This window comes from Leopardus geoffroyi, chromosome B1, assembly GCF_018350155.1.
Source record: "Leopardus geoffroyi isolate Oge1 chromosome B1, O.geoffroyi_Oge1_pat1.0, whole genome shotgun sequence".
Taxonomy (NCBI): domain Eukaryota; kingdom Metazoa; phylum Chordata; class Mammalia; order Carnivora; family Felidae; genus Leopardus; species Leopardus geoffroyi.
This window is the reverse complement of record NC_059327.1, coordinates 81,089,704-81,103,698: the sequence shown is the minus strand read 5'-3', so window position 1 is coordinate 81,103,698 and position 13,995 is coordinate 81,089,704. Positions and strand designations below refer to the sequence as shown.

The window sequence follows — 13,995 nt, the reverse complement described above, 5'->3', positions numbered from 1 at the left end:
ATCAGCCCAGAAAGCAGCGGGGGCTTCCCTATCCTCTTCTCTGAATCAATTCCAGTGCTGAGCCTGGAAGGCTCGGTTCTGGGGAGCCACATGAATCTTGAAGGACTATGGAATGTTAAATGTGGGCTCAGGCAGAGGAATTGTTGATAGATCGGAGAAGGGGTTTGATTTCACAATCACATATACTGGGAAACCTCAAAACGGAGGTGGGGTGGGAGAAGGATTTAGAGTCTGTTTAAAACAGCATTCTACCAGCGATTTTTAATCCCTCTGGGTTCCATGAAGTCATCTTTATGCTTAGTTTTAGTTGAAGGAGCAAGAAAGACTTCCCTTAATAACCAAGCAAGAAAGAATCAAGTGTTTTCCATCTCTCTTTGGGAAACAAGTAGGTATGTACACGCTTGAATTTGTCACTGTGCTCCAGTTCTGCTGTGATGTGGCTGGCACAGAGACTCGCGGACTCGGTGCCCACAAACAGCTGCACCCTACAGTCCCAGCAGGTGCACGCACAGAGCCCAGCTCAAAATTCGTCGCAAGAACAATGGCGCCGTTATGACACCAAGGGACAAGGCCTCATACTGACCACCACTGCACGACATCTGACGATGGCGAGAGCTAGAAACTCAGCCACAGCTCCCTGGGATCTGGCCTTTTGGTCCCAGGATCATATTCACAGACGCAGCCAGGTAGAGCACCACAGTGACAACAGCTATCAATTATATGGCCCAACCAACCAGAGAGTTAGTGGAATTAAAGAAAAAACAAATCCCTCCAGAAAATGTATTCCTTTGCTTTTAACGTATCTTCTCCTCCTGCGGGCTGCGCTGCCACAGTCACCAAGTTTACATTTACATCCAAATATGCACACACAAAAAAAATTACCGATGCATCTCACTCCCCGGTGACTTTGTAACAGGTTGCTAGGTAACAGTGCATACAAGTCAGGTTTCAGGACCTCTAGTAAGCCACCATAAAATAACTGCATGGGCCTTTTGCATAAATAGTGTGCATTTGTTATCTGTTTCCTTATGCCAATTGATCAGTCAGTAAATACTCTGACTGCCAAACTGTAAACAAGTACCATCAATAACTAACTGAGAAAACAGATCACAGTGTAAGGCTTTGGTGCAGGGAGGGTCTTTCACCCCCAACCCACTGACTGGCTTCTCTGGAGTCTTTCTTGTTTGCAGTGCTGGCTCTCAGCAGGCTGTATCTTATGCTCCCTGAGACTGGGTCTGGAGCTAATTACAGCCTGAGCCCAGCGGGAGTAGTGGATCATACACCAGCGTTTTATCCAAAGACCAGTCCTTCCTTCACCGCCTCTCCCCCTCCTCCAGATTTAAAAACTTCCTGCAGTCCTGGAGTAAAGGCAGTAACCCTGGTACTAAGAGCTACTCACCCCTACCTAGTGTCCCCCTGGCTGTTGAGGAAGGAAATGTCCCATGTTGAAACCCTGCTAAGTGAAAATGCCATTTGCATTCCTTCCCTTAGGAGTGCACTGGAGGAGCCCAGAAAAGGAGCCCCTTTTGCTATAATATTGGTGGGAGAGACCATCAAAGAAGAACCGGTGACCTCCCCACCAGAGGCAAAGCCTGAAGGATCAACAGCAAAAGGAAAACTATAAGCATGCATTCCCCCACATTTTCAAAATGTAAAACTCAAAGACTCTGCAAGCACATTTTCCCCTAGATTGGGGCAGAAGAGGGAGAAGGCAGGCAGAGGGGTAGAGAGGAAGAGAGAGTCCCCTGTTCTTCAAGGCCATGGACAGATGCACTTGGCTCCGGGTGGCCTGACCATTTCCAGCCGAGGACTCCCCACCCCTGGCTGCCGGTAGGTGGGCTGGCGTGCCTCACTGTTGGTCATTCCTGGTCATTTCTGATGCCTCATTTCCGTCCCCTGCTTTTCCCCATGACTACCAACTAGTACTGCAAGCTCCTGAGGGGCAAAGATCTGGGGTGCTGGGGACATTCCGAGAGCCCTGACTGAAGTGTCACTGAGCAAAGGGACTTCTGAGCGGGCAAAACTGAACCTCTATTTCACCTGGCAATGACATTTAGTGAAACGCGACTCACAGTCCATTTAAAGGAAGGCGGTGACCAATTATTCTCCATTTAAAAGGGTATTGTCAATCTCCAAAGAGCTGAAATGGCATTTGGAAATCATCGTGGGGACTGCCATCTTCACTGAAAGACAGAACCAACTCTCAGCCGACCTTTTCCCACCCTGCGCATCTCTTTTACAATTTAAAATCATACTTTTAAAAATGTAACCAGTAGAAGCACAATCCCACATCGTGTTTTATCATTTCCAAACAGTCAGGAAAAATAGTGCTCCCTCAATATCGCCACACCCCCCATTCAGCTCCACAACTTAACCAAAGAAATTGGGGGGAAAAAAGGACAAAAACACACAAAAAAAGTCATGTATAAGCTGACAATGAATGTGACGTCAATTAATAATAAATATTGATAACCTACTTCATCTTCTTTCCAAAAGGCAATGGGGCAGGTGAGAAAGAATATTTTTTTTTTAAGTTTTTTTTTTTTTTAATTTCACTTTACATGAGGCACCTAAAGTAGTTAAATTCATAGAGGCAGAAAGTGGAATAGCCGTTTCCAGGGGCTGTGGGGAGGGTGCAATGGGGAACTATTGTTTAATGGGTACAAGGTTTCCGTGTGGGATGATGAAATGTTCTGGAGATGGACGGTGGTGATGGTTACACAACAGGAATGTACTTGATGCCAAAAAAACTATACACTTAACAATGGTTAAAATGGTAAATTTCATGTAAGGCGTATTTTATTACAACAAACATTTTTCCAGCGGAGAAAATTACGTAAAGGTAATCTTTATCATTTGCTCAAATTTTAAAACTGTAACTCCCGACAGTAGTCTGTGTGTATATCCAGAGACTTTATATGTCCTTTAAACCTCTTTCAAATGAAGGCAATAAAGAAACTGAATAGTGCAAACTGAGATGTTCCATACAAGCACTTTAAAAGAACCAAACGCAGAAACAAGTTAAATATGGCCCAAGGTCACACAAAGAACTGTCACCAATTCGGCTCACCATGTGTCCTGCCCCCCATAACAAGAACCCATTAAGGGGAAAAAACCAGAAGGAAATCAACAAGACCTGTTGTTTCTAGACCCAAACCACAGAGATGCCTACTTCCAAAGGACTGGGGAAAAAAAAAAAAAAGTCAAGGAGAAAATTCATGAAGGTGCAAACTAGCAGAATTCAAAGGGCTCTTGAAATCACCTAGTACTACCAGCTTATTATTACAGATGAGAATCCTGGTAGAGAAAGAGAGAGAGAGAGAGAAAGAGAGAGAGAGAAAGAATACAACCCTATTCAAGTACCTGACAGCTTCATGAGAAAATCAGACGCCATCTTAACAGAGATGTCCTGGCTGAACAATGCTGACGCACTGTTGGCCACATACTCGGAGGGGTCTTTCAGCTTTGTGTGGTTGGCCGGCCTGTCGGCAGCATTCAGAGTAAAGGAGGTTGGCAGGCCGTTATCTTCCTTGGGTTCCTCCTTCACCAGCAAAGGCGAGACGCCAGCCCCACCCTGGCTAGTCCTCTCTGGAGTGTTGGACGTCATCATGGTCCCCACTAGCTCTGTCCCTCCTCCTTCCCTTTGCTGCCCCAGGCAGGCACTGTCACTGAGGTGGGGAGATCCCTTGACATCTGGGTCTGGGATCTCCTCCTTCACCTTGGCTTCTGTCCTCAGGAAATGCTGATGGCAACGCATGTGGAGTTTCAGGCTGAAGTGGCGTGAGGAGGTAAAAGGGCATAGCTGGCACTGAAAGGTCTCTCCCCGGTCCTGGTGCTGATGAACCTGACGGAGAAGCAAGAAGAATGAGCTGTCCACCGTGCGCTTATGGAAAATGCCTCGTCGTACATCCGGACTATTCGTCCACAATTTCCTCACAGTACCAGGGCTGGCCCAGGAAACAAAATCATCAGAGGAGAGTTTGGTTACTGTGCCCCAAGTAATGAGGTCCGTCCCTAAACATAAAGCAGGTCCACGTAGGTTAAGAGTCCATTATTAGAGCCACACACACAACTGAGGATGCTGTCTGCCAATGGAGGCTGTGTTTAGTAGAAGCCTCCAAATAGTTTAGGCATCTCATCTCGGTTGGTCTTTGGAGAAAATATAAACCCAGCAGAATTCGAACTTACATAATTACCAGCTGGGGGTCAAAAGAGGCAACCTGTCAAGCAATTCCTCTCACAATAATAAGTTGCGTGTACCCAATCATTGTCACTCAGAGAATTAGTTATGGTTTGCAAACACAATCTCAATTTTCAAAATGCTTCTCTGGGTAACTAAGAATGTGGAAAATGACGTTTCCGGGGTATTCCCGTTTCATAGACAGGGAGACTGAGACCCCAGTGTAAGTGGCTTAAGCAAAATTACATATGCAGAAAGCACAGCAGAGTGGGAGAAAAACCGGGGTCTGATCTCCCCCAGGTATTCTCAGCAAGGTGAAACCAGGGTCTCCAAACGTGGTTCTATCAGGCTCCAGATTCTGATGTGGGCAATGGAAGAATGCAGACTTTTAAATCCAGTTCCAGTCTCGCACGCACAGTACCTGTAGAAATTGTACGAAACTTTTCTCTTCCTGTCCCTACCAAAATGTAGTGCTTGAGAAAGTGAGGAAATCATTGCACTGGCCTGAGCCAGGCTTCGAGCTGGCAGGTGCTCATAAGCGTGTAACTTCCCCCATTCAGCTCTGCCAATGTACTTCAGGGCTGACCTGCTACACCCTGCTATTTCAGGACTGCCCCTCCCTTGTGTAGAAACTGCCAATTGTGTAGATTTGGGCCAAATGATTTGGGGGAGTTGTGGGATCTGGACAAACAAGCGATCGGGATTTCAAAACCAAAACAGAACTGACTCCTCATCTTCCAGTGGTGACCTAAACGGGATTTGAACCCAGGTCTAACAAAGGTTAAAGGCTAGTTTGTTAATTCACTGCGCTACCTGGACCCTCTGCATAGGCTTCCTTTCCAAAAGAGCAAGTTTTACTACAGCTGTTTATGCATCCTGAATGCAATCCAAAAGCATTATTCACCAGCCAAAACATACTTTTAAATAATGTTAAGTGACCAACAAAAGCAAAGAAATTAAAAGTTAATGGTGAGATCCTGTCGCTACAGCACCCCACTGTGGCTTTTTGAAAAAAACAGTCGAAGAGGTTCTGGGTCCCCCAAAGCATAAATTTCTCAGAAATAACCATATAAACTTAAATTCAGTTGCAGCAAGGCCTTGCTTGTTAAAATGCTTCCGCTCTGCCAGGTTGGGAGGGGCTGGGGGTAGGTACCCGTTTGTCACTGGTCGTTAACATCACCTCTCTCTGTTCTGTCACAACAAAGAGATCTCACTCTGGAGCTGATCATTTCATTTGCTTTCTCACAGAATCGTCCATCTAATTCACACAGGAGCAGGCACCCTGGGGGGGGGGGGTTCGGGCACAGCCCCACAGGACCCTGGCAGATGCTGCCAAAGGCGTGCCCAGGAACCAGGTGGTAAAGGTCACGGGGCAGAATGCTTTCCTGGGAGCATCGCGGTGGGGCAGATTCCGTTTCAGAAGTGTCCTTACATCTATTGACCCGGGAGAGTAGAGGAGCTAATCCAAGAACAGGAGCTCTGGAAGCAGCTTCTGGAAGAAGGAAAAGGACAGAGAGAGAGCCCAAGTCCTCAAGGCAAAAGGGAGCCCTGGACTGAAAAGAGTCTGTGCTCAAGTATTTTACGTGGCTTCTCTTCTACCAGATCCCGGCCTTGCTATATTTAGTTGTGGAAAAATCAGTGTCGGTTTAAAGGAAAAACAGTGGCCGAGGTGTTGACTTTCGCACTTATCGTTTTATTTGAGCTACACCTTCCCAAAGGGGCTGTATGTCGCATTTGGCCTTCGAGAGAAGTATTCTCTCTACCTTCCAGCTGTGGTTTCTTCCCTTCTGTCCTGACAGAAAAGCACTTTCTGTTATAACTGTAATCTCTTTAGCCTAACACTGGCTTTAAAATCCCTCCAAGTCTGCTAACGTGAAGAAATGCTTGTCTAAAGCATATCATTCTTTCCAGGCCACGTAAGAGACGTCCTTACTGACTGGTCATTTTGCACGGGGCACCGAACGGCTGGGAATAGAAGGCACTGTTACCTCATTAGGTCCATCTCCTGGTGGCGGTCGGATGGACAAAAGGAAAACTTTGGCAAACATCTGCTCCACCCCCTTAGGGGACCAGGCCAGACAGGGAAGGGGCATCCTTGGGAATCACAGCTCCTTAAATGGCAGGCCTGAGACCGGCAGAGCTCAGTGCTCTGACCCTTGTCCAGTTTCTTACCATTACTTCATCAGTGTTCTTTATTTTAGCAGTCCTCACCTTTTCTGTTCAATCTTAGCTTACGAATTTCACATTTAATTCCCCTATGCTCACTCATCCAGGAAAGTTGTAAAAGACTTAATGGAAATCTAAGATAACCCTGAGGAAGCTGGAGGCATTTACAAGCTCCTTCCTCAGCTGCCCATAAAAACATTTGCGAGATCTACGAAGGAGGAAAGGCAGGTTTTCAAAAAAATGTACAGTGCCCAGCACCCGGTAGGAACACGGTAAATACAGTCCTTATTGAACAAATAAAGGAGAATCCCAATTTGTCTTAAATAAATCTATGTCATCATTACAGAAGGATGTATGTTAGAATAACAATAGTGGTGATTTCTGTGTGATGGGAGTGAGGGTCAATTTTATATTCTTGTTGTTTACCAGTTTTTTTTCTAAATTCTCAGCATTAAAGATATATCACAGAAAAAAAAGGCAATAAAATTTAGAGTAAATTCTTTATACCACATCATTAACCTATTTCCAAATGTAAACACTAAATCAGACAACTTTTGGATAATAATGACCAGGTTGGCTACATTTACTGAGTGTTCTCCATGCCGGGCATTGTATTAAGTTGCTTTATGCCCATTATCTCATTTAACCCTTATAACGACTCCAGGAGATAGACTGGATGATTATCTCCATGAATGGAAACAAAGGCTGGGAGAGGTTAAATGATTCACCCAAAGTCTCACAGCTACTAAAGTCGTGGAACTGAGATTCTAACTAAGGTCTTTCTGACCGCACACAGCTTGAGATCTTAATCTACAGGTGACACTGCCCCACTTCACAGGCCGAACTCGTTTTAGAAAATCTATTCATATTTGTAGTCTCTGGTGAATGCAGCAGAAGTAGAAGCTATCCATTCACAAGACCACCGCCATCATATTCCTGTGTGGACTATACTTACAAAATCTCTCTAAAGTATGTTGAATCCAAACAAAACCATGAATTCTTTAATTAAAGAAAGAAAATGGCCCATATGCGAGGTGGAGAACAGAGAAAAGAAACAGTACACCATTTGATAAAATTAAACTTGCATGAGCCCTTCTCACACGTCCCTTATCAAAAGCTGGAGTCGTAGCTCAACAGGTTAGGACACCATGAGTTTGAATAAAGTAGTAATTTCACACAACTGCTTTATTGTACTGGTTATTGATTTGTTCTGAAAGCATTCTGAGACCCCTCGACCCGCAAAGCCCTCGCGGCTCTCATCTGTAACACTGTCATGGCCGACCGTCTGTATCATCAAGGCACCCAACTCATCTCCCTGTAGCTTCAGGGTCAGTAGTTCCTGCTATTGAAAACCCAGCTTTTTTTTTTTTTTTCCCCATGGGTTTATAAATAGGTTGTTTTATGTGACCCTGAGCTGAAACCAAGCTTACAAGGTGTCAGGCTAGATGCAAGTTTTCTGCTCACTGAAGCTTTAAATTTGTCAGACCTGATTTCTAAACACAGCGTAGGACATAGTAAGGAAAACAAATTTTAGTTTTAAAGGCATTTCTTTTGAAGTCTCAGCCTGCTAATGAAACCCACTTTGCAGGTGTAAAATACGAGATTTTATTTTGGCAAGAGGTGATAGAGGATGAGGAGGGTGAAAGGAAAAACTAAGTAGGCTCAGTTAAATCCAACCAACCAGAACTCCTGGTTAAATGGATTCTGAAGATGAAGGGCATGCTACTCTCAGGAGAAAAAGGCAAATGATAGAAAACAAATTACATCATGGATTTAATTTTTTTTTTTAATCTTCTGAGCTATTTCCTAAAATTAGTAGACGTTCTGTCCGATCACATTTTTTTTAGAGCTACAATTATAAACGGTGATCACTGATCTATTCAGATGGATTAGACTACATGGCTTTGAAAAAAAGCAAATATCTTAATTACGTACATGCACAATGCTTCTTATGGCAGGAAAGTAAAAACTTCACAAACAATGTCAACAGCCAAACCATATTGAAAATATCAGTGGAAAAATGAAGGTGTTTACTGAAATTAAATAACCACTATTGAACATTTCTGTGTCAGATACTTTGCTAATATTATCTCCTTAAATACTAACAAGAACTCTTCCAGATAAACAATATCATTCTCATTGAACAGATGAGAAAATTAGCCTTTAGCTAGTAAGTTTCACAGTAAGATTTAAATTCAGGTCTATCAAATTCAAAAGCCCATGCTCTTTTGATCTTGTGATTTTCTTCCTTGAATTTCAGGAGAAACCTTTATTAGTAATGGGGTCTGCCAGAAAGCTATCTAGATGACTAAGTTTTCTCCATCTCATGTACGAGTGAAATACAGAGTCTAGACAAATCTCTTATATGCTTATTACCAGTGCAAACTCCCCAGCCGTTTTTAAAAAGACATTGAAAACAATGTCCTTAGATGTTTGGTAAGTGTGATCCTGGGAATTAGGACAGCACAAACACTGAGAGCTTCAGGAGGACTCAGTCCTGTCAGATACGCGCCCCCACTCCCACCCCCCCCCCCAAGCCTCACAGAGGGCAAAAGTTAAAGCCCAGGCTTCTCTGAAGGTTCTCACACCTCCTATAAGGCGTCTCTGGGTGTTCCTGTGGGTTTGTAAGCTGGAGAGCAAAGCAAAAGCAGAAGAGGGCAGTCGCCTCTGGGGCGCAGGTCCAGCAGCCCGTCGTCCCATACTGGTCTTCCCTGCCCTTTGCTCTTCCCTAAGTCTTCCTCCCGGCGCCCCAGACATGTATTGCCACGCAAGGCCAAGGTAGGCTGCTTCTCCCCAATAGGAAAGGACGGCTCTACATCATGTCTATTATTTGGATACTGGAGCTTCTGTTTGGTTTTAAGTTCTTGGTTGTAAAACGAACGGGCAGACTGTCGCAAGGAGACCCTTTCGAACGTGCTTCATTTGCGCCACCAGCTACCTCAAGACGAGGAGCACTGAATGCCACAGGCTCCACCAGCAGCCCCTCTCCCAGGAGCCTCCTGCACTGGACCGTGTGCAAGAGCTCTGGCTGTGCCTCCCTGTCCATGAGGCTCATCCGCAGCTGCCTTACCTTCATGTGGGATTTGAGATTGTCCTTGCGAGCACACCGGAATGGACAGAGTGGACACTGGTGACTTTTTAAACCTGTGTGGATCACCATGTGCCGCTTCCAGTAACTCTTCCTTTTTATAACCAAACCACATATCGGACACTGGAAAGGCTTCCCGCTTTCCTCTTCTGAGGCTTGGAAGAGGGAGAAAGAAAGAAAAGATTGAGGAAAATTCAAAGGTACATTGCATCCAGCACTAATTCACATGCACTGCTATATAAAGAACACTAATAATGATCCGGTATTTTTCCTGGGCAATTCCAAGGCTTTCTCCATGAAGAAGTTTTATTACTGCTTTTCTCCCAGTAGAAACCCACATCCATCTCATTAATTCCATGTGGCTTCCATTTTTCAAAATTTGATCATGCTGCCGTGGGAAAGTCTTACTTTCAAAGGCCATCTCACACTTAGGAAGGCATCTGCAAAGGGGCTCTGCCTGGCCTGTCCTCGTTCAGCCCAGAGAAGCTTGACTTCGGGGGCTTTGTTTCCCGAAGGAAACCTCCGGATTTGAGGCCATATCTGAATTCCTAAACTTAGAAAACAGCAAGAAATAAAGACAGGGAAAGACGCACTGCACCACACTGAAAACCAAAGAGCCATCATAAGCCTCACACACCAAACTCCTATGGCGACAAATTTTAGGATCCTACCGCTGACGTGGCTAGTTAGTTATGTCTGGAGCAAATGCTACTGCCAATTTAGCCATCAGGGGGTCTTAAGGTCAGGGCTTTTCCCCCACCCATTTCTGTCCCTCTGGTTGCCACTAACAAGATGCACTGCCTTCTCTGAACTGGGCCCCACAACCCACTTTGGGAAGAGCTACAACGAGGCAGTCACGAATGCTTCCATTTTTCAGGAACGCAAACAAACCAACTACTTCCTCCAAGGAAAGCTAAGCTAACTCTCTCCTCCATCCCCTCAGGAAAGGGTCTCTTTGTGACACTGTGCGGCTACACTGCTCAGTGTCATGCTCACGTCTGCAATTTGGAGACAGAATAAACACAAACAAGTAGAGCTGAAGACTCAGACTTTCTTTCTTAATCATGAGGGATCAGAAATATTTCCGGGGCGCCTGGATGGCTCAGTCAGTTAAGCGTCGACTTTGGTTCAGGTCATGATCTCTCAGTCTGTGAGTTCCAGCCCCACGTCGAGCTCTCTGCTGACAGCTCAGAGCCTGGAGCCTGCTTCGGATTCTGTGTCTCCCAATCCCCTCTCTCTCTGTTTGCCCCTCCCCTGCACTCTCACACTTTCTCTCTCTCGCAAAAATAAGTAAACATTAAAAATTAAAAAAATGTTTTTCCAAATGGATTAAATAAGACTAATACACTCATAAAGCAATACGCTCATATATGGAGCCATTTTAAAAAATGAACTAGATCTATAGATGCTGATACAGAAATATGTCCAAGATACTAGAGTTAGTAGATATGCAAGCAAGATATGAAACTGTATGTCGAGGCTGATTCCACTTTTGTTTTACAATAACTGGGAATCAATTGCTAATACAGAAAGGTAAAAGGTTGAAAGGAAACGTTATAGAGAATGAGTCTAGCTGACAGCACTTAAAGCCATTCATTAAGCTTCACCGCTAAAAAGGGGACACTATGTGCCTTCTGATAAGCCATCTATCAATTATTCCTATAAAAAGTTTAATCGAGCCTCTATATAACTACAAGTTTATCAGAAATATAGGTGATTATGGGGCGCCTGGGTGGCGCAGTCGGTTAAGCGTCCGACTTCAGCCAGGTCACGATCTCGCGGTCCGGGAGTTTGAGCCCCGCGTCAGGCTCTGGGCTGATGGCTCAGAGCCTGGAGCCTGTTTCCGGTTCTGTGTCTCCCTCTCTCTCTGCCCCTCCCCCGTTCATGCTCTGTCTCTCTCTGTCCCAAAAATAAACAAACGTTGAAAAGAAAAATTTTTTTTTTTTAAATAAAAAAAAAGAAATATAGGTGATTAAAATAACAAAAACACGTTAAACACACACACACCCAGGGGACAGAATGAGCCAAAGCCAGAATGTGAGAAATTCTATAGGACGAATGCGTCTCTTCAAGCGAACAGTGCTTGGAAAAGGGACACGGTTATGGAGGCATATTAAACAAATATGAAGTGTGAGGGTGATTTCAATCCTGACTTGAACAAAACAATTATAAAAAGACACTTTTGAGATAACTGAGGGAATACTGATTATAGCCCAGGCATTCCATAAAATCATGAAACAATCATTGATCCCGTTAGACGTGATAATAGTTATGGTGGCTATTATTTTTCCAAAGTTCCTCTCTGTTGGAGATAATGTATATGGTAATATTTACAGGCAAATGGATATGAGGTCTGGGATTTGTTTTTAAATGCCTGAGCAAAATAAAGAGAGGGGGTAGGAAGAACGGGATGCACAAATGACAGAAAACGATATCCTTTTATTAGTATGAAAATTGTCCAGAAGCATACCCAAGAAACCATTAAGCAGTCACCTGTGAAGAACTGTGGATTAAAAGGAAGGGGTCGGGGAGGGAAACTTTTGTTTTTATTTTATATTCTTCCATACACGTTGAATTTTCTAATGCACACGTTACTTTTATAATTTTAAGAGGCTATATTCTCATGTGTAAACTTTAAAATCATCTTATTATTTATTCATTGAGTCAATTGACTATATGCAAAGGACCGCTTATAATGGATGGAACCAGGAAGGTTCTGGAATACAGTGAGGATATTCCAAACACACTGTTTTACTATTGCCGATATAATAAGTAATACTGGTTACCCTAACCAAACAACCTGAAAAAAGAAACTCCTATTGAAAAATATACCTTCCGGTCTAGAAGTCCTACTGGTGATGTTTCTGTCACAACTATTCCCTTTTCTGATTAGAGGATGGAGTGGGATTGAGGGTTCCCTTTTGTCCTAGGACAAGCACACTTTGTAGAGGCCTATAAACACACTTTCTTATTAATCTGACTGTAGGTTTCCTGCTGTTTTTTGCTGATTGCCTCTGCTGACCTGGAGTCCCATCCCTAATCTGGCCTCTCATTTTCTATTCTCCATTGTCAGTTCTTCCATTCGGGTATCTTGATCATGAAGACTGCACATTGAACAATAGATTTGAGAGGAAGGACTGAATCAGGCCTCTAGGTGAGATTACTGTCATCAACCAGAGGGGGGAAAATGATAATGATGTCTATTTGGGGTTGTAAGAATATCGAAGTAACAAGAAAGAAACACACAAATAGGCTGCCGCTAATCCCTATTTTCCAGAAGTATTTCCCAGTGTCTCAACCCTAAACTGCCTAATGTTACAGAATTGCCTGGGAGAGGAGAGAAAAACGGAGATGTCCTCTACTGACCTGAGGTTTCTTGGCACATCACACGAAGGCAATAAAAAGGCATTAACTGACCAAAGGAACATCACCAGCGTCCCCTGGACACCTTGTTTTGCTTAATGTGACTAATATCTTTCTTATTTTTTCTTACGCCCCCCCACCCCGGGTCCCCTGGTGTGTATTATAGAGCACACTACATGAAACCTTGATATTAGCATTTCCTATAAATCTATTTTATTTTGGAGTTATGCTTCCTTAGTTTTAATTAATACCAAAAGACACACGAATTGTGTATAAATTAGGGTGTCTTTGGATTGACTGGGAAAAAAATTAGAATACTCATAATGAAGAGAAACTAATGGCAAGATATGTGGTCAAATAGCTACATTATTATAACTTTGAAATTTTTAACTGATCATGGCAGGAAAGGAAGAAGACAGAAGCCAAATGATAAAAGTAACCATAACACAATGATCTATTTTCCAAATTGGCCATTAATCTCCCCTGGTAATATCTGCATTTTTGTTTATTAGAAATTTTTTGATATTTTAATAGGATGCCCTCCATGTGTAAACAATGTTGTTAACTACTTTGGAGAAGGGAGGAAACAAGGATATATTCTTGTTTGTATGCCAAACTATTTTCAAGGCTATAAATTTCACTCGAATTTAGAGCCTAAGGAAATATGACCACTTCCTTAGACTGAACCACATATTCTTAAGGCAATAGGCTTGAAACATTCATTATTTTACATAGTTTACAACCGTCTGGGAAACAATTCCCCCCAAACATATCACTAGCTAGTTAGTATCACCACAAAACTAAATCCCAACAAATGCTAATAAACCCAGTGGCATGGATAGATGCTGATTTGCTTCTTTGGAGAAAACACATTCTCTTTACAGGCATTAGTATTACTGGAAGAAGAGAGATAATAAATGTGTGCAGTTCTCCCGTCACACAGTAAACGGAAGCTACTGGTAGTAGCTGTTGCAATAATAGCAGTGACCATAAGTTCTAGTCGTACCCTCTAAAACAGGACACTCACCAGGAGAGCAGATGTAAATTTAAACAACTGACATCACATAAATACATAGCCCGGGGCCTGGCCCAGAATGGCACTTTGTCACAGGAGCCAGGAGAAAACAAAGGAACAGGAGTCCACTGTGCTACACAGGTAGGGTCCAGCTCAGCCCAGGCAGAACTCTGATGGCCAAAT

At 43.5% G+C, this 13,995-nt stretch overlaps 1 protein-coding gene across 11 annotated transcripts in view; it reads right to left on the bottom strand.

The window, feature by feature from the left end:
- Window positions 1-13,995, bottom strand: part of ZNF827 (zinc finger protein 827) — a 176,062-nt gene that overhangs the window by 123,467 nt on the left and 38,600 nt on the right. For all 11 annotated transcript variants that reach the window (XR_006709489.1, XR_006709490.1, XR_006709491.1 and 8 more), the window contains exons 3-4: window positions 9,417-9,589; window positions 3,364-3,844 (exon numbers count right to left, since the gene is read on the bottom strand). Coding sequence is in view for 8 of the 11 variants with exons in the window: in XM_045466484.1 (XP_045322440.1) it covers window positions 3,364-3,844; window positions 9,417-9,589 (654 nt within the window). In the remaining 3 variants the exon portion in view is untranslated. The remainder of the gene's footprint in view (window positions 1-3,363; window positions 3,845-9,416; window positions 9,590-13,995) is intronic.